Source organism: Lolium perenne, chromosome 4 (genome assembly GCF_019359855.2).
Source record: "Lolium perenne isolate Kyuss_39 chromosome 4, Kyuss_2.0, whole genome shotgun sequence".
In the NCBI taxonomy this organism is placed as follows: Eukaryota; Viridiplantae; Streptophyta; class Magnoliopsida; order Poales; family Poaceae; genus Lolium; species Lolium perenne.
Window position 1 is genome coordinate 253,097,910 of NC_067247.2, and position 20,778 is coordinate 253,118,687.

The 20,778-nt window shown below is 42.0% G+C and overlaps 1 protein-coding gene and 1 long non-coding RNA gene across 5 annotated transcripts; one reads left to right on the forward strand and one right to left on the reverse strand.

Moving 5' to 3' along the window:
- Positions 1-8,293: 8,293 nt before the first annotated feature.
- On the reverse strand, positions 8,294-11,133 carry LOC127332251 (cytochrome P450 709B2). Its single transcript, XM_051358524.2, has 5 exons — positions 10,790-11,133; positions 9,905-10,128; positions 9,565-9,815; positions 9,108-9,486; positions 8,294-8,868 (listed from the first exon to the last, which is right to left on the reverse strand). The coding sequence occupies exons 1-5, from the start codon at positions 11,070-11,072 to the stop codon at positions 8,425-8,427; spliced, it is 1,581 nt and encodes a 526-aa protein (XP_051214484.1). The 5' UTR covers positions 11,073-11,133; the 3' UTR covers positions 8,294-8,424.
- A 5,279-nt stretch (positions 11,134-16,412) lies between these two features.
- On the forward strand, positions 16,413-20,593 carry LOC127332250 (uncharacterized). Of its 4 annotated transcripts, none has more exons than XR_011743519.1 (3): positions 16,413-16,483; positions 16,665-19,471; positions 20,405-20,593. It is a non-coding gene; the product is annotated as an uncharacterized lncRNA (long non-coding RNA). The 4 variants fall into 4 exon arrangements; XR_011743518.1 differs by having other exon boundaries at positions 16,665-17,416; positions 17,889-20,593; XR_011743517.1 differs by having other exon boundaries at positions 16,414-16,483; positions 16,665-18,118; positions 19,428-20,593.
- The last annotated feature ends 185 nt before the right edge of the window (positions 20,594-20,778 follow it).

Sequence of the window (20,778 nt, forward strand, 5' to 3'; positions counted from 1 at the left end):
ATATTACCGCCGATTCGTTGAAAGATTTTCAAGCATCGCAAGACCCATGACACAACTGCTGAAGAAGGACCGGAAATTTGACTGGAATGACAAATGTGAAGAAAGCTTTCAGCTACTCAAGCTCAGATTAACCACAGCCCCAATATTGATCATGCCCGATGTCACCAAACCATTTGATGTCTATTGTGATGCATCCAAGACTGGTCTTGGATGTGTGTTGATGCAAGAAGGCAAGGTGATATCTTACCTATCAAGGCAACTGAAGCAAAATGAACAAAACTATCCAACTCATGACTTGGAGTTAGCAGCCGTAGTGTTAGCCCTGAAGGTTTGGCATCATTACCTCATGGGTAATCGATGCGAGATATATTCAGATCACAAGAGCCTGAAGTACATTTTCACCCAGAAGGAGCTGAACATGAGACAGCGCAGATGGATTGAATTAATCAAGGATTACGACATGGAAATTCACTACCACCCCGGCAAGGCCAATGTGGTAGCGGATGCATTGAGCAGACTGCCGTGTCAGTTGAACTCCATGATCGCAATAGAGCAACCAAGCCTGTACCAAGAGTTTGAACAATTCAGACTAGAGCTAGTGAGCGAAGGATTCCTCGCCAGCATTGAGCTCCAACCCACTTTGATGAGCCAGATAAAGGAAGCCCAGAAGGGAAATGCCAGCATTGACGGAATCAAGAACCAGATAGCTGCAGGAAAGGCACCCGGATTCACCGTAGATGAAGAAGGAGTTCTTTGGTACAACGAACGCCTTTGTGTACCGTCAGATTCAGAGTTGAAGCAAGTCATTTTGAAGGAAGCTCATGATACCCTGTACTCCATTCATCCTGGAGGAACCAAGATGTACCAAGACCTGAAGGAACAATTCTGGTGGCACGGAATGAAGCGAGAGATAGGAAGCTACATCGCCAAGTGTGATATCTGTCAACGAGTCAAGGCAGAACATCAACGCCCCGCAGGACTGTTGCAACCATTACAGATTCCGGAGTGGAAATGGGATTCTGTCGGTATGGACTTTATCACGGGATTGCCCAAATCTAGCCGAGGAAATGACTCCATTTGGGTAGTCATCGATAGGTTGACTAAGGTTGCACATTTCATCCCTGTCAAGACCACCTATCAAGGCCCAAAGCTTGCAGAGTTATACATATCCAGAATAGTCAGCCTGCACGGAACACCGAAGTCAATTGTGTCAGATAGAGGATCGCAATTCACCTCAAGATTCTGGCAGAAAGTGCATGAAGGACTAGGAACCCGTCTGAATTTCAGCACAGCTTATCACCCGCAAACTGACGGACAGACCGAGAGAGTCAACCAGATACTGGAAGATATGTTAAGAGCCTGTGTGTTAGAGTACGGATCCAAATGGGAAGACTGCCTACCATATGCAGAATTCTCCTACAACAATAGCTATCAAGCCAGCTTACAGATGGCCCCCTTTGAAGCCCTGTACGGAAGGAAATGCCGTACCCCTCTGAACTGGTCGGAAGTCGGAGATAGTCAAGTCTTCGGCCCCGATGTTCTCCGCGAAGCCGAGGAGAAGGTGCACAAGATCTGCGAGTACCTCAAGACCGTCCAATCAAGACAGAAGAGCTACGCCGACAAGAGACGCCGAGAGATGACATTCGAGATCGGAGATTTTGTGTATCTCAAAGTCTCACCCCTCAAAGGAATGCAGAGATTCCAACTCAAAGGAAAGCTCGCCCCCAGATATGTCGGACCATTCAAAATTCTGAGTCGCCGAGGAGAAGTCTCATATCAGTTGGAACTGCCGGAAGAGATGTCCGCCGTACACAATGTGTTTCACATCTCACTGCTTCGGAAGTGCCTAGAAGTGCCAGAGAAGACCGAAGTATTCAAGAACATCGACCACAGAGCCATTGATATCAACAAGGATCTAACCTACCGCGAAGTGCCGATTCGCATCCTTGAAGAAGCATTCAGGACCACCCGCACCAGAAGCATCAAGTTCCTGAAGATACAATGGAGTAATCACACCGAAGAAGAAGCAACTTGGGAACGCGAGGAAGACATGAAGAAGGAATACCCAGATCTCTTTAGAACCTAGTTTTCTCTAGATCTCGGGACGAGATCTTTTGTAAGGGGGAAGGGTTTGTAACATCCCAAGTTTTCAATAAAAGGAACAAGGGAGAGAATTCAAGAATCCAATTTTCAGAGCCAACAAAAACTTTCTCTCATCATATAGGACTATGCATATTAGCTCACCTTATTAATTTATTTGAGTGTGCTTTTGCCATGATGTTTGTTTATGTGTTACTCTCATTCCAAAACCCTAGCAATGATCCCTTGATCATCCAAAGTCAAATAAAAATGAAATAGAAAAGAAATTCCAAAAATCAACTTCACCCTCACATAAGGCCTATGCCATTTTTACAAATCTTTGATCTAGGCCAAATTGGTTTGCACCATCACTTGTAAATGGTTACTAAACACTTTTAACACCTTTGAAATCAAGCCAACTCAATTCAAAACAATTTTGAATCAAAATGGAGCTCACATGTGATTATGGTCATATGTGTCATTTTTACCCTAATGCCCACTTTGAGCCCCTGGCTTTTCACTTTTCACTTCTACACTTGGTCAAACCTTTTTACCTCATCCAAGACAACATCAAGCACTTCAACTTTGCCCAAAACCATCACCCCAAATTCTTTGCCAAACTCAAATGAGAAGCAAGCAAAGTTGGAACAAACTCACATATGCAAGATCATATGCAAAACGTGATTTTGCATCTCAATTCCATTTTGACCACCACCACCACCAAAATGCTCCATCTAATATTTGTTTACAACCCACCAAAAAGTTTTGCAAAATTCAAAAATTATTTTCTTGCGGGCATTTCATCAAACACCTTATAGGCAGGGTATATAATGGTGCCCATGCTGAAAAATGGAGAGGACTTGGTCCAACCTGAGCCACCACATCAACCCCTGGACCCTCCTCTCATTTCACAACATCAGTATCACCAATTACATTGACCATTGTTTGATCAAATCATCAAGAACTTGCCATGCCGTGGCATGGCATGTCTATCTCATGCCATCTCCTCACCTGGTCAATTCCAGCATGCACCACCATGTCTGGCAGCTCCCTCTCACCTCCCTGAACACGCCCGTGCACCCCCTTGACCAAGACCACGCGTGCACACGCGGGCATTGACGTGCCCAGACACGCCCAGGCACGCCCTGGACGCGCCAGAGCGCGCATGGCGCCAGCCCTGGACGCGCCAGAGCGTGACGACGCCCACGGCCCTGCGTCCCCTCCACCCTCGCTCTCAGCGCCAGTCGACGCACGACAGCTCCTTGCATCGCCTGGACACGCGCACGGGGCCGCGGGAACGCCGCAGATGACGAGAGCATCCACGACAGCCCGCCATGGCCCGAGCACTCCCATCAAGCGCGCCAGCGCCACAGAGCCTCTGCGGAGCCACGATCACGCTCGTCACCCTCGCCAGTGCACCAGCAACACGCCGCGCCCATCCCTTGCCCCTTGGCGCCCTTGGAACGGCGACGACGACGATGACCCCGCTCCGCCCTTCGGCCACCTCTCGCCGCTATAAAAGGAGGACGCCTCCTCTCAATCCGAGCACACCAATCGCTTCCATTCATCCTCACAGCTCTCCTCGACCTCTCAATTTCACCAAGTAGCCACCCCACTGCCCCAATTGCAAGCTCGCCGCCGCCGCCAGTACACGGAGCCCGCCGGCGAAGGAGGCCACCCCTGGAGACGAGACTGCTACAGGCTGCTTCATCTACCTCGCCAACGTCTTCTCCGCGCTTCGCCGACCCTCGCCGCGCCGCCGGTGAGCCGTCGACCCCCTGCCGTCGCCGCCAGTGCTCGCTCTTCTCGCCGGAGACGATGACGTCTGTCGTTCGTCCGATCCTTTTCTAATCCAACCGCTCACATTTCACCTTACCGTTTCGCTGTTAAATAGACGCTGACGCGTGGACCCCACGCTGTCAGGCGGCCCGCTGCGCTGGACGCAGTACTGGGCCGGCCCAACTCTCTTTCTCTCTGCAGCCCAGCTATTTCCCGCGCAAGCCCACGGTTTGAATTCAAATTTGGAAAATAGGAAAATACCCTAATCTGATGCAAACTTTGAATTTCAATAGGGACAAATCTACTTGGCCAAATTTTACAAACTTGATATTGTTGGAAATCTTAGGATTTTATCTACACAATGCCACTGGATAGAACCCTAGATCTATTGTAGAATTAAAGTGACAAAATAAACAAGGCAGGGACTTTTCTGCCTTATAATAATTCTTAAAAATCAACCATAAATGCTTTTCAGTTAATTCCACCTCCAATAATTCACATTTCACTTATACTAATTGTTTCTACAAAAATATGCCATGCCTACTTTGAATGATCATGGCTTAGTTGATTTAAATGACTTTATGGCTATTTCTAGTCAAAGATATTGTCCAAAACTATTAAGAAATCTTGTGAGAGAGTTTCTCTCATTTAAATCTTGTCACCACCAATTCCAAATGAAGTAGAGACTCTGGTCATTTAGGTCTCATAGGAATTGTTGGTGATATTAAATCCTTGCTATGCTAGAATTAAATGGTATGAGGTGCTCACCTCATTTAAATCATTTTCTCAAAATGATAAATGTGAAGAGGTTGACTTGGGTCAACCTAGGTCACATATTATGCATAAGAGAAATTAAATCTTAATAAGAAAATGAGAGGAAATTATTTCTCTGAATAATTCAAAGTAACATTTAAGATTAGTATGAGAGGAATTTATTTTTCTTAAATAATAAGAAAAAACACATCCACCAACTTAATAGTAATATGTGATGCTAGTTTAAGTGTGTGAACCATGTTTGTGCCTAGTTTAGTAAATTAGTTTGGTGTGATGATTGTGTACCCCGTATTCGTATTTTAGACGCTAGTACCGAGGAGTACCAGGAGGAGGAGGAGGTCTACTTCCAAGAAGAAGAAGACCACTTTGACCAGTTTCCCAACCAAGGCAAGATAATACTCTTGCAAAGTGCAAAGCTCACCATGAGCAAGGCATTACCCCATTTACTTTATGTTTATGATTCTATTTCCCAGTTTTACTTTACCAGCTTTATTTACCTTTGTTTTATCAAAGTACTTTTTGATTTATGATTTACCTAGTTAGTATTGAGTTAGTACAAGAGTATCAAACTTAGCCTAGAAGCAAAGCAAATACTTAGCACCCCTCATACATAGATGCTAGTGCTAAATTAAAAATGACTACTCTAGATGGGAACATGTGTCATTGAATTGATGATGGTGAAAACCTTGGAATGATGAGACATTTCCATTGAAAGATTTTGAAGGTGAATATGACACTGAATTTGACTTGGTGATCTTGGGCAAAAAACTGATGATTGAGTTGGATGCGATACCTTACCAATATTAAGTACCCCCACAATACCTGATTATGGGTAGGGCTTAGCTGGAAATTTATGTGTCTTAGTATGGGTTCCCTCTGAACACACATCATAGGGGTTAGGCTTGAGGCTGCCTCCGTTGTTGAGAAATGATGTGAATTGAGGTGAATTGTACGGCCAAGCCCTGTGCAGTTCCCGGGTTAACAGTTGGTTTTCACCGGGAGGCCAAACTCATGGGGAGAGGTGCCTATACTAGGGTGTGTAAGTGAAAGGTTAACGGTTGATGATCCGCGTACTGAGTTACGATTATTCGGGGTTTTATCCCTGACGGATGTAATCAAATGTTGTGGCACAAGTGTGCAACCTCTGCAGAGTGTAGAACTATTCGAATAGCCGCGTCCGCGGATATGGACAATTGGAAAGGCCATTCTGTTTCCGTCATCAGAATTTATATCTATGTGACTGGTGTTTTTGAACTGGATTTGAACGGTGACTTTAAATTTGAATCACAACTGAGTTGTGGGAATGACACTAATGTTCTCACTTGAGTTAGTTAGCACATGAGGAGTTGTTTACTAAAATGTTTATCAAATAAAATTGGCTTTATGCAAATAAACGTAGAGCTTAGAACACCATTAATAGCAATGTTAGTACTTACTTTAGTATTAGATTGCGAGTACTTAAAGTACTCACGGCTTTGTCCCTGGCTATTCAAATGGCCAGAATATGAAGCCGAGCAGCAGTACGAGGATGACGATCAGCAGGACGTCTACCACAACTAGGAGCTTCTAACGTCAAGCGTTGGCCTGTGGACTAGAGAGTCCTTGTATCTTACGCTTTCGCTATGAACTTGTGTTTGTTCGTTGATCATTAGATCAACTATTCGTGTAATATGGATCATGTGATTCCAATTTGTAAAATATTATGGTTTGTAATGAATGATGACTGTGATACTTAACTATTATGCCTCGCAACAACAATTTCCTGGGATTGCAATGTATGACATAATAGGCATCCGGACTTAAAAATCCGGGTGTTGACAGTCTGCGCTCGTTGTCCGCAGCGAGTTGTAGTCTTCTTGTATTCATAATTCTGCCTTCTATAAAGATAAGGCACACTTTGGTGTGCTCGCGGAAAAAATAAATAATCCAGAACAGGTAAGAAATACGGTCAGGCGAGACCATTCATGACGGCGATAAGATAGTTGCTGTGCTAAATCAACATCAATTACTATCACTACTGTACTAATACAGCAATGCAGGCATGCAGCCGATTTCTGGCGGTTCGCAAATTGCCCCTATCTAGGCTGGACGTGGGGCAGGACATGGACCTGACCCTGCCTTCTGTCGTGGTCAGAATTGAAGGTTCAAAACACCACAACAAAGATCAGATGATCGATTCGGTTTTGTCAGTCGGCACGACTTCACAGAGTCTGCTTGACAAAGAGAGTACCTCATCGTCAGAATCTGTGGTCCGTCTACAACAACGAGCTCTTGGTGCCCAAAAGTTAAAGAAACAAGGCAAACAATTTCACCGTACAGTAATCACAGCTTGCATGCTAGTTATGTGAAAAGTGCGGACGGCATCCCACAACAGATTGCCAATAGCTGAATTTGGAAGTCTGAACCACCATGGATTCAGTGGGTGGATGTAAATGGACTCTGCTTAATTTTTGGATAAAGGGTAAAATATTAATATCAAGAAGTACCAAGTACTCTGCCGAACCGTTTTTTTTCTTAGCTCTGCCGAGCGCAAGGCTGTCTAGGGTCACATGTTGTGCTAGGCCGTAGGTCCCCGTAGCAGGAGGGGATGAGAGCCGACCACCGGCATCCCCGAGCAGGCGCTATGTGCCAACTTCCTCTGTCCATGGCAGGAGAACAGAGGAGAGGGAAACAAGGAAAGCGGCTATGGTTTTGTCGTGCCGCCCTCTAGGAGAGTATTCTGCACAAGACCAACGATATAGTTGGTTGAGTCTAGATTAATATATTTATTTATATGGACAAAACATATCGAGGCTTCGAATCGCCTCCCTCTGGCTGCGGTATGAGGAAACCAAGCCTTCCAATCCATGGGCCCTCCCTACTGCTCCTTTGCCCTCAGAGTTAATGAGAATTGGCAACATATCAACAATTATATTAAACAGAGTACGAGATAATGGATCTTCTTGCCGCGAACCCTTTCTTGCTTGACAATAATGATCAACACTTTATAAAGAAAAAATAACTGAATGCATGCTTAAAGTGATCTTTGTCTTTTTATCAACTCGATGATGTATTACCTACAAGCGTTTGTGTGACGTCTATTGCCAATATTTGTAACAATATGGGGCTTCTAAATTTATTCGCTCCATCCTAAGAGTGCGTTCCAGTGTTATCGGACTCGATAGGTGAATATGAATAAGTAAACGGGCTAATATAAAATGGATTGTGTAAATGAAAGTTTATTTGTAAATAAGGGGCGACGTGGGCTTAGCCCAGTGGTTGGGGTCGCAGTGGCGCACCCTAACGACTGGAGTTCGATTCCTATCAGGGACGAATTTCGGAATTGTCACGCCAAGTCCCACTTCTACTATATCAAAAAATGTCTAATTCCTCCTAGATACGGTTTCATTTTTTTTTTTTTTGTAAATAAGGGAAGAAATGGGAGAGTGATTTTTTTGCCGATTAGAGCTGTTGTGTTCTTCATTCTCTATTTGAAACCCTAACTCGTGTAAACATGCAAATATATTGACATCTATTTGGTAAAGACACTCAGATCATATTCTGGACACTAGCACCACTGCAATTAAATACAAATATATTCAACTTTATGACATTTAGTTATGACTTTTTGGCAACTTGTACACCATTTTTAATATATCATTTCCAAAATTGCAATCCGATATACCTTGTTAGGATGACATGAAAACCACCCAGAGTTGTTTTGTTGACATACAGAAATTGTCACACGATTACATTGTGGGTGTAAGACTGGATATACTCTTTATTGACATGTAGAAACTTAAAACCATATAATCATATATAAACACATACATCAAGTGGACTTAAAATTACAGGAAGACCGAACTTAGGCTGAAGTGATAATTTATCTGCAGGTGCATGGACATACTTTGGTGAAAGAGTAAAGGAGAACTTCTGCACGATCATTGCCAGCATCGACTTGGCTTCCAACATTGCAAAATTTTGACCGATGCATGATCTTGGACCTATAGAGAATCCTATATGAGCATGTGGGATCTTTGCTGCTTTTGTAATCCCATTCTCAAACCTCATCGGATCAAACTCACTTGCTCTGTCACCCCAGACCTCCTTGTCTCGGTGCAGTATTGGGATAGGAATGACAATTTCATTGTCTTTACGTAAGTTGAGACTTCCCAGTTTGATATCAGAGATAGGTCTTCTCAGCATTGAAATAAGAGGGCAATACAGTCTCAGTGCCTCAAGGAGCACCATTGTCATCTGCAATGCCAATCCCCAGTGTTAGGTTGTCAGATATGACACAAATTTGTATTCAGATGTAACTATAATTAGATGTAAATATATTCAGATATGACACTAAGATAATTATTTATTCAGATGTAACTATAATTAGAAAAGTTATGGCGCCTACTTAAAATATGATGAAGTTGCTGACACTTGCAAGAATTAAAGATGGACAATTATGGAATCCATGAAAGAGTAGGTAGGTTCAGTCTTACCTCTTTTAATTTACTAAGCATTTCTGCACTAGGATTTTCCTTCCCACATTCTCTCCGAACCTCCTCTCTTACCCGCTGCTGCCACTCTGGATACACACTTAGCAAGAAGATCGTCCAAGTAAGTAGATGTGATGTGGTTTCATGCCCTGCAAAGAAGAATGTCTTGCATTCATCTATGATCTCATCGATACTCAGAATCAGTTTGTCGTGCTCCTCCCCTTGTTCTTTTGCGAAGCAAGCCTCAAGCATCAGTCCCAACAGATCATCTCCAAATCCGCTTTCCTTCGATGCTACTCGGCATTGTATCATCTCAGATAGCGTGTTCCGAAGCTTCTTTTGTAGCATCCACTTGCGTATGTTCCTTTTAGTAGGGAGATATCTGAAAATATTTACATAGTAAAAGACCCATAATTATTGTATATGCAGAATGTTACTATTGCGATATGAACTGATTTACTTGAATCCTGGTATCTGCACATCGAGGAAGGTTGCCACCATGATGGCCTGAAGTTCTTTCTGTGCGTGAAATACTTCTTTGCCCTCCCTGTAGCTACTTCCAAAAGCAGTACGAGATATAACATCTGCTGTCAACTCTTGAAATTGGTTGCTCAACTCAACTTCTATCTCTCTGTTCTTGTTATTGGCAGCCTGGTCTTCCCACTTCTTGATCAAACATTCAGCACAACTAACCATTGTTCTTGTCATCATCTGTAGGTTAGGATCCTTTTTTAGATTTTTGCAAGTAAGCGAGCGTATGGCTTGGAGTTGGAACTGAATTTTGAATTATAGGCATTTACCTTAAGCTTGTCCATGGCGAAAGCTGGATTCACCACTCTGCGGTGCCGCACCCAATCTGCGCCTTCCACCATTACGAGCCCTTTGCCGAACATTGCCAGAAAAGTCGGATGTGCATCATTTTTCATGAAATGTCCAGATTTGTTTGCGAGAATCTGCTTAACCAGCTCGTAATTGTAGATGCAAATTCGAGGTTTTGGACCGAACCAGTACAGAAATGGCCCTCCTAGTAACATTACAAATAGAAAAATTACTATTCGGTGAAAAGAGTCGAGTATGGAGGTACTATGGGCTTAGACATGTGTTCATCATATACTGCAGGACTTGACCACCCGGTACTGTTAGAACATCGTTACCTTTATTGCAAAAATGGGAGTAATTTACTAGGCCTATTTTTTCCTGTTATTTATTCTGATTGTGCAAAAAAAATCATAGTTATTTTATAATCTGCTACTCTATGACATTTAAACCTGCAGAATGTCATAAAAATATGATGACCATTTGTGCCCTTCACAAAACAACAAAAACATCAGGGAGTACTTTGAAATTCGACAGATAGATATATTTCTTTCTGATAGAAACTGGATGCTCATATATTAACACCACGGGCCAATAAATTGGGTCTTCCAAAAGTATATTTTTTGTTGAAATTTTGCAGGTTCATATGTTAACATACACTTCATCCATTGCATTTTTCCTGTAGTTACGAAAACTTTTCAGGGTGCCTCAAAACGACACAAGAACACATGCCTTTAAGAGTGTAAAAATGTCCTGCTAATTAACAAGCAGTATCTTTTGGTATATCAGACATCGTCCCTTCGACCAAGGTTACTTAAAACCAGACACACTGTTATTTCTTATCAGCTTTTGTTAATGAGAAACCATACCGTATTGATCCTTCCATTTCACAAAGTGCGGCAGGGCCCTCTTGAGGTAGTCGTGGTCGTGCACGTCCAGCTCCACGCCGTCCGCCTCCTCCTTCATCCTCCGGATGTCCTCGTTGGAGCCCCTCAGGTACCTGTACGGAGGCCCGCGGACGCCCTGCTCACGGAACATGCTGGCCACCGCGCGAGGCCGCCACAGGAGGCGCACCACGGCGTAGCTCCACAGCCGCGACACGGCCAGCGCCAGGAGCGCGGCGAGTACCGCGGGCAGAACGGCGAACAACATCGACGACGGCGGCGATCGGCCCCTGTGAGCTAGCCAGCTGGAGAGTGGTGCTTGACTGGGATCGTGGAAGGGGTGGTGTTGCCAGCTAAATAGGCTTGGCGGCTGCTTTATTAAGACGGTAAGAGCCGTTCGTGTCGCTCTCCATGAATCCATTGAATTCGTACGAATCGTGGAAAACTCTTGACTTGTTATTTTCCAAGGAGTGAATTGCATTCACGTCTCTATTCTTCCCCAATACGCTCTAATTTCACCGTCCCGGCTCCCCAATCTTTCAAAATTGCCATTTCAGTTGGTTGAGTCCGTTTTTTTTCTATGCTATTTGAGGCCAAAGCAACAAAGTTGTAAAATCAGACACACATAGACATGGTAGGCCACGATCCAAGGCCGCAGCGCCCATCGCAGCGGTAAGTGCATGCAATTCGATCACAAGATCTTACATTGTTGAACACTATAATTATGATCATTCCAAAGAGACCAACGTAAATTCCCTCAAAATAAAAAAGACCGACGTAAAGCTCTCACACTCGCTCGGATACTAGATTTTAATTGTTAACTCGCTCCTCACCAAGTGTTCACCACGTTGTTGGTAACCTGCTGCGGATCCAATAAGCACTTTTTTTAAGGGTAACCTTAAGCTTCCACATAAAATCTATTATATAATTAAAACACAAGACATAGAACGGCCAGGATTTACCAATTTAGTGTTACAATATATAAATGGTTGAGATTAATCAATGTGGATCTCACGTGGTCTTAAAAGTCCTGCGCCAACACGCTAACCTTTTTGTGTGAGTCACGGATCTGTGCAATCGATAACTAACACACAGGTGTCTATCCCGGTGGATCAGCAAATTCGTGCAATGACGATGCAGATTGGCTAACAAAGATTTGTTCAGATCCACAACTGCTTGGGCGGGCGCGACGAGCCGGAAACAGCAAAGAGGAGAAACGGCGGCTGGAATCAAGACGAGAAGGATCGTCCAACCAGATCCGTGCCGATCAATGGCATAGTCACGATTACTGCTGCCCATCCAGATGGGAGGCTGTCATGGACCATCGTGAAGCCTGCATCTCCGTCAAAGAAAGCCTAGAAGAGAAACTGCCGGGAGAGCTACTCCCTGCAGGCAGCTCCTCGACAAGTGCCGGCCGGCAGGTTAGCTATGGGATGTACTCCGCTCCACCAAATACAGTATGTTCCACCAATAAGTTGCTATATGTAAGTTGGAACTAGGGCAATTGCATATTAGATAGATCTGTTTTACGAAGCAGATGCATGATCGCCTAAGTACTATATGAACAAATTCAAATTGAATGATATAGGTCGATGGAAGAAGGTACGCACTAAGCACTCCATCTCTATAATTCTGAGGACATCATATAATCTATTTTTGACAACTATTATGCTACAACTTTTATGCATTCGCTGGTTTGAATCTTCTCAAAAAGTATTTTCAGCAAATACAGTTATTTTAGTTGTGCCTATGTTGAGGTCTTCCTAAATAACATACGGAGCTCATCAGCGACGCCTTGAACAAAAACAAGATCGAACCTGTTGTGTCTGCTTTCAACACAATGCATGCCTACCATTCCGCTTGCCAATTCCAATATTCCCATATTTTACCTTTTGGAGACGACCAACCTGTGTTTGAGGTACTGTGGTAAAGGTAACTATAGATTTGTATGTGTTGTACTATAATTATTATTGCCACAATGATTCTTTTTTTATGAGTCGCAGTGATCCTTATGCATTGTGTTGATCATATGATCAATTGTTCTCTCCAGTTAATCCAATTTACTTTGGTTTGAAGGTCAGTCTTCGGATATTGTTTGAATGTCATCAACGTACAGCGTGCATGTTACATTCGTGCATTCATTTTCAGAGTTCATTCACAGTTCATATAATATCCTGTTACAACAACACATGGGCGGAAAATTGATCATTAAGATTTTAATTAAGGATGGCATCTCAATCTTTGAGTTTGGATTAAATGGTTCGGACAAATCAGCATCAAGCTTGAAGAATCAAGTGGGGAAGATAATTATATGCACAAGAACTGTATATATGTTGTGGGAATATGTGATGATAAATAACCAAGAAGGCTATACAAAATCTACTATGGAAAAGATGGCTCTTTCTTGAGTAGTATTGTCATTGACTTGCATACTTCTATTTTGCTTATGATATGTGTGACCAAAAAAATGTATGTAATCATACAATTTGTTTTATGAACCAACCAGGCTCGGGATTTGTTTATGTATTTTGCAGTATTATATCTTCCTTATGTTACTATGTCATCCAAATAACAACTAAATTTGAGCGATAGATTTAAAACAATGATGACAGATGAAAGCGATTGAAATTCATGAGAAGCTGTTGAAGTATCGCACGGTAAACTCCTTTGCGGTATTAGGGTGCTTCTTCTGCAATCTGGGACTTTTACTACAATGAAAGAACTATTTTCATGTGTGATGGAATTTCTATGAGCTCCAATGATTTATTCACTGTCGGGCAACTTCATGTATGCTTCCCAGTGAAGTAAGAGATCAATTGCTTACTTCTATTTGTTCTATGTTTGCGTTTTTTGGCTGTCTGCAAATCAGAATAATGATGTTCTGACCAGGTATTTTATCATCAAACTATACATTTTAGAGCTGAGTAATAATATACAAAGATCCAGTGATTTATTTTCCAGTAAATTAAGAGGTCGGTTGCTTTCTTCTATTTCTCCAGCGTTTGTAACATTTGTGTTGGTGGCAACTCAGAATAATGGTGCACGTTTTATCATGGTATTATATCATGTTCTAACTAAGTATGTTATCAGAACACTATACATTTTAAACCGAGTAATAAATATTGTGATGTCCTGTTGCTATATAGCGAGGTCTTTCAGTTGCTCAAATATTTTTGCGAATGTAAATGTCTGGAAGTAGACATTTTTTTAAGAATCCTGTTTAGTATCTTTATCTTTTCTCAGAATGCAATCAAGAATTTCTATCCATACTTAAGTGGTGATGATAATTAGAGGCTCTCGGTTTTACGATACATGAATAAGTATTTCTTTAGAAAATGAAGAGATGAAATTTTTAATTTTCAGTTGGAAAAGATATGCCCCACTATCACTTTTACGGTTTTATCGGTCTATTTGTGTTGGGACCTTTCCCGTTTCCTTCACAGATTATTCTCAGTAGAAACATCTTGAAGTTGGCATGGACCGGTCGCCACCAGCGGTGCTTTGGTAGGTGAGCAGAGTACATCGAATGCACTAATGTTAGGGACGCACACTAATATAGGCTGCCACAAACTTTAAGATGACCAAACATGTTTATGTGCATTTTCTATTTTAGATAATAAAATATTTAGGATGTTTACAGATATATTACTTTCAATTAAATATACAGAAATTAAATTTCAACATATTTAAGATGATACCCTCGCGTTTGCGAGGGCCACCACGCTAGTTCGTATAGAAAACAATGTTTTATTCGCCCTATCTATGTACATGGACGTAACCAGAAACACCCTAGAGGCATGAAGGTTCCACTTAAAAACATCAGGTACATGAGAATGATTAACATTCATCAATCACTAAACCAAATGGAGCCAAGTCGCCCATTTATCACCAGGTGGAGCACGTCGAGAACAAGCATTCAAAGTTGTTAAATTTAAACCATCAACAACGTTGGCATGTTTTGTTTCACAATACTATAAAGAGAAGACTGATGAGGAGGATCGTTTTATTTGGAAATTGACTTCTAACGGTTTGTTTACTGTCAAGTCGATGTATGAAGATCTTATGTGTGACCACACCCCTTTTTTGCGCAAGTATCTCTGGAAGGTTAAAATTCCACTTAAGATCAAGATTTTCATGTGGTTCATGAGTAATAAAGTTTTGTTAACCAAAGATAATCTAGCTAAACGACATTGGAATGGGTGTACAAAATGCGTTTTCTGTGGGGAACAGGAGACCATTCAACATCTTTTTATTGAATTTCCTTTAGCTAAACTATTATGGCGTACGGTTTGTTTCACTTTTGATCTTCCACCTCCTACCAATATTACTAATATGTTTGGTAATTGGTTAAATGGAGTAGATAGACAATCTAAGGCGTTTATCCGGATTGGGGTTTCCGCTTTATGTTGGTCTATTTGGAGGGTCCGAAATGATATCATTTTTAACAAAAAAGTCTCTTTTCATTTCCTGCAGGTTATTCACATGGTATCCCATTGGGTCCAACTTTGGGCTCTACTTTCCCCGGAGGGATAGCGGGATGCTATGGTTACTGGATGCACACGGCTCCTGATGGTCGCTCAGGATATCTTGTGCCAGGCTGGTTGGCGGCATACTAGAAGGCTATGTTGAGTTGTAGTCGCAGTATGTCTTGTTTTCGGTGGTTGATTCTTATATCAATCCTCGGACATGCGTGAGTTGTAAACATTACTCTTTCGAATTTTCTACATCTACAATCTACAATACTTAAAAAGGAGAATCTGGTTCCGTATTCTGCCAGCCATATCAATACGTCTAGATTTTTCGTCGTCCCTGTAGTACTCGCGTCGCGCACTTGGGCCGTCCCACCCCCGAGCGGACAAATGTATGGGCCGCCAGCCCCGAAAACACTCCCCAGATGCCATGCCCTCTTTTTTCCCCATTCAACCCACACCGCCGCCGCTCATCCCGACCCGCAGCCGCCGCTGCTCACCCGGCAGCTCGGAGACAACCTCCGCCCCGCCTCTCCCTTGCCACTGACCCGCCTCCACATGCCTGGAAGGGAGATGAATTGAGGAGACTAGGTGGAAGACAAGATGTGTGGGATTCCTTAACCGTGCACACCTCGCCGCCTCTCCTTGAGGGCGAGCGCACCATGGATGCTGCTCCCAGCATGGCATACGCACGTCCTAGAGATCTCCGAAGCGCCCCAAGGTGAGTACCCTCTCCCTGTGCGAATCTGAGAGGAAGCTCAATCCAAAATCCCAAGCGAGCCCCTACGCCGCACCATCCGTCCGTGATGGGCGACCCCTTCCTCATAGGGTTTCAATCGTCTTCACCTCACCTTTCCTATCCGCCGGCACAACAACAAAATATTTTGGGTTTCAACTTCTCTGGTGTGTTGTGATTTATGGATCCTAGGCTACAAGAGGCGACCATCCATCTCGCTTCCCTCGCTTCATGTCCTGGTTTTGTGGCGGCACTGGTCCAAGTCGAACAAGTACGAGACCATGTTCCCGCTGCAGATCGAGGGGGTGAACACCAAGGAGGACGTGTGTGCACCAGCGAGTTCACCGCCTGCGTCTACACAGCCAAGACCAACTGCAGAGACAGTACCATCCGATGCATCTAGGGCATGGTCAGCGGCCCCAATGGCAACTCTGACGCTGTGCACACGTTGTTCCTGTCCCGCCCACCTCCATGGTAAATCCCTCTCTCACTTTTTCCACGCTCATGGTTTGTCGTTCCATGTCCTCCCATGTCCGGGGTGCAAATTTTAGCAACAAGGAACTTGCATCATTTTTAATGTGCATCATTATTTTTACTAATGATCTCTTATCATAATTGTAACATGTTTTCTGCTGATGCGTTTTTCCATTTGTAGGAATACTCGAAAGCAATGATGGGGAATACAATTGTCTGTGGTAGTTCAGACTAATCCATTCTATTCTGATGCGCAATTCAAGTTGAAGCCATAGGTTTGCCAAAAAAGTTAAATCCATTGTTCTGTATCTCAAACTGTAGCAGCATTCCTTTTCGAAGTTGGTCAAGATTAGCTCTTTTAAAAGTTGAACCAATACCTCTCCAGTTTCCTGAAGCGCAATGCCTGCGTGTGTGTGTGAACATGACATAGTTGACAGTAAACACATGCAGTGCACTTTGTTTTCTTATCATATAAATGAGAGCTTGACAGTAGCTCATGTACACCTCAAATCATCAAGTGCTAAGTTCCAAGTCCAGTGATCTGCTTGAATCAGACCTCACTGTATGTTGAATCAAATTAATCTTTCTCTCCGGAGTTTGATGTACGATGATTATTCTTTTCGAAAACGATCGCAAGAGGTTCGGATGTCACTTTCGAAGGTGCCTATGAACTATGCATTAGGAAATGCCACATATAAGTACTAGATATGCATTTCCTTGTTTCTTGGGAGTTATTGTTAATGATCTTTATTCTCTTTGGATATATGCATGGCTGATGAAGGCATTTGTTTTCTTTCAAGCCAGCGGTACTGAATCATGCTTCCTGCTATTCACAAGGAAGTGGAAAACAGCTGATGAATAATCAGAGTGTTCTATCTGCTTTTTATTTCATCCTTCATTACGATGGTGATATTCTAAATCTGGGGCTTTAAGGTATGGTTTCTTCTTCAACTGTTCCCTTGGAGAAATGTCTATTCTATCTACAACAATGGTGGCCTCCTTCTTATCTTGGAGCTATATTTTAGTGCCTCTTTGATCATTGTCATTGTGCAAAGCTCTTCATGTTATTTATTTTTGTCTCTTGCATACAACAAAAAGTATGTATACCCAACTTTGAAACCCTCCTGAAAGTTGCATGGAATTATTTACATCGACACATGATGCTCGGACATGTGAAACTAATCTGCGTGGAAACTAGCATTGCCAATTTGTGGAACTTCATATTTCATATTATGGTTCTGATGGTATATAAATCTATATGTCTAGGCAAATGACCTTGAGATATGGCTAATGTATTTATTCATTATTTGCACAATAACTACTCTCCCCAAACATGTAAGATCTGATGTTTGTATCACAATAATAAGAAAGTTTTGATCTGAGCGACCTTGACGGATCGAAACAGATGAATGTCATCGTCTAAATCATTTTCAAGGTCCTCTGAGAAGATGAATGTTCGGTGCTGGTGTGGTGATGGTGTCGAGGTGGGAGAGGAACAGGGCGATGAATTTGAAGGAGGATGCAGAGGAGGAGGACAACCACTTCGATCTAGCGATCACTGTACGTCGCGCTGTCGGCATGTCGTGCCAGAACTGCTTCCGGGATGTGATTACACCACTAGGGCGCCTTCTCTAGGTAAATGATGTTAAGAATCCTCCCACAGACAGCCAGTGTACTTGATCCATGATCAATTATGTTGCGCGTCATTCGTGGATTTTCTTTTTGTTCCATCTGTTAGAAGTTGCAAGCTCGACCTGTTTCTTCATTTTGATGATGCTACGCCAGTTGTACTGCATGGTTCAGTTTATCATCTCCTTTGGTGCATGCAATATACAAATTGATAGATATTGCCGTTGTGGTTTTCTTTACTGTTTCATATATTCTGCCCGCTGATAAGTTTTGATCTCAATGGTGATGAGTTGGAAGTCTGAATACGTTCTATGGTACCGATTTGGGATTTTGGGTACATACTTATGCCTATTTTCACCATACTCAGGTACATTTTCATTGTGACAATCTATTACTGTTTTGTCTCTTATTATATTCATGTCCTATATGCAAATATTTCATAAAGAACTAAAGTTATCTGGTCTATAACAAACAACTGGACTATGTGTGAAATGCACAACTTTGGAAACCATATTTTAGGTTTTGCTTCCGAATTGGCCCGCACCTACACGCCCGCCCCCTAGCCTTCCCCGCCCCTGTACTCTAAGCTCAACGCCTACTCCTCGAATAAGGAGCAGCTGCCTCGTGTGCACCGCGTTCTTGCTTCTTTTGCACTCGAGTTTTCCAGCGTTCGTCATATCTATGTTCAACTATATGACACACCATGACACCAATAAATTAGACGATAGGCATGTATACCTATTACTTCTATTTTCTAATTTCAGTACAGTTGATTTACAGAACTAGAATTCAAGGATCCTTGGGTAAGTGCTATTCCAAAACTGGAGGAATTCAAGAGTAGTATGTCCGAGGCAACATAGATTAGTATATCCCAAGTTCCATGTCTGTTTATGAAATCATGTTACTATAATCTTTCCCTAGCCATTTTAGTGCCTCTTTTTTTTATTTGTGCTCCTAAGAGATGTGATTGCACCTGAAATGACATTCACGTTTTGCTTTCTGGTTAGCCCTTGGTCAGCGTTACAAGACAGGTAGAAAGAAACTTGTGCTGTATAGAGTTCATTTATAGCCAACCACATCAATTTTGGAAACATGTTGTATAGAGTTAGAGTTCATTTATAGCCAACCACATCAATTTTGGAAACATGTTGTATAGAGTTAGTGTCTCCTAGACAATATTTATCAGCGACTGTCCGCTTTCTTGCATACAATTGACACTGTTATTGTTAGGATACCATTAGGCATTGCCATGTAGTATGGAAAAAAAAGAAACGAGCATACGAGGTTAATTTTAATTCCAATCTATTATTTACAGGTCAAGGATCAAAGTTACATCCAATGCAAAACTTTCAAGTACAGGTTGGGCAGATTCTAATCTATTTTACTTTACCATTTGCTGCTATATGAACATGAATAAATTTAAAAGGATCAAAACCACATTATTATGATATCAGTTCTTTATTTATATGAATATCGCGGCATGCCTTAATGCAAGTGGCTAAATTAACTTCTTTCCGGTCTGCTTATAAAATGAGTGGATCTGCTTTACTTCTTCTATTTATTACATGGATCATTTGCTTGCATATATCTAATTGCTCATATAGTAACCAACCTATATTGCTTTGAGGAGACAAAAAGAATAGTGTTGTACATATATACAAATTCTCCAGATCTTTCTATTTAAATCTTAACCACTATTTTTTGATGACGTTGTTTGTAGTTTACCACTACAACATTGATGTTTTACAATTTACATCTTTCTTGTATTCTATAGAAAGCAACAATGGAGAAAATATATTGTTTAGATTGATTGATCGGTTAATTCCGTCGTGTCCTATTTCATTTTGGAGGAGATGAGGTGAGCCTGCCTGGTTCTTCCAGCCGCCCTCCATACACAATTAGGTGGGATGGGATTAAGTAGCTCCATTTTTGGCACAAATAATCGCTTCCGCTTATTGAAATTGGGCACTAACACTTTGAGAACCACATTTTATTTATTTGTTGTTGATCGTTATGTCTGACTATGAGAATAGGGAAGACCCTACAAGAAATTTCCCTACTCAGCTACTTGAAGATCGAATCAATTGCACATGGGACATCTCATATGTACTTTACCATCTCTAATTTAATGTTTCTCTAAGAGAGTGTATTGTTCTAGCATTCCAATTTATCTCATAAGGGTGGTGTTCTTTCGGGAGTATGCCCTCTAATACTACTTCCATTATAAATCCTTGCAAAGTATTTTTCATCCATCAAGATTTAATGTACTTTTTTTTTCTTTAACCAATGTAGGAGCCAGAACAAGAACTATCTTGCCAAAGATCTGCTATGGTAGAAAATGGCACTGTTGTAGGAGGTTTAGTAGGTGGTTTGGTGTCACCTAAATTATTCTGATTTTGGTTGTCAATCATAAAATCTTTTCGATAAATATATTGTCAGATGACTCAAGCATTGTAACTCTGAAATACCTTTAATATCCAACCTTTTGTATTATTTGCTAATTTAGTACCAGTACTTCTACTCTTCTTTCCATAATAGACATGCCTAGAACACGGGTGTAGACTTACCGCGTAAGAGTAACAAGACCTAGAACTTGGAATCACGCATATGCGCAACAATGCTGTCTTGTTATTGCCTTTGGTATTATCATGTTGTATATTATGATA

What these genes read in the sequence shown, in the direction of transcription:
- LOC127332251 (XM_051358524.2), bottom strand. Translation starts at nt 11,072, where the DNA reads ATGTTGTTCGCCGTTCTGCCCGCGGTACTCGCCGCGCTCCTGGCGCTG. An exon ending in GAAATGGAAGGATCAATACG is followed by an intron (nt 10,129 to 10,789) that starts GTATGGTTTCTC and finishes TAATGTTACTAG; the next exon opens with GAGGGCCATTTCTGTACTGG. An exon ending in GTGCAGATACCAGGATTCAA is followed by an intron (nt 9,487 to 9,564) that starts GTAAATCAGTTC and finishes AAATATTTTCAG; the next exon opens with ATATCTCCCTACTAAAAGGA.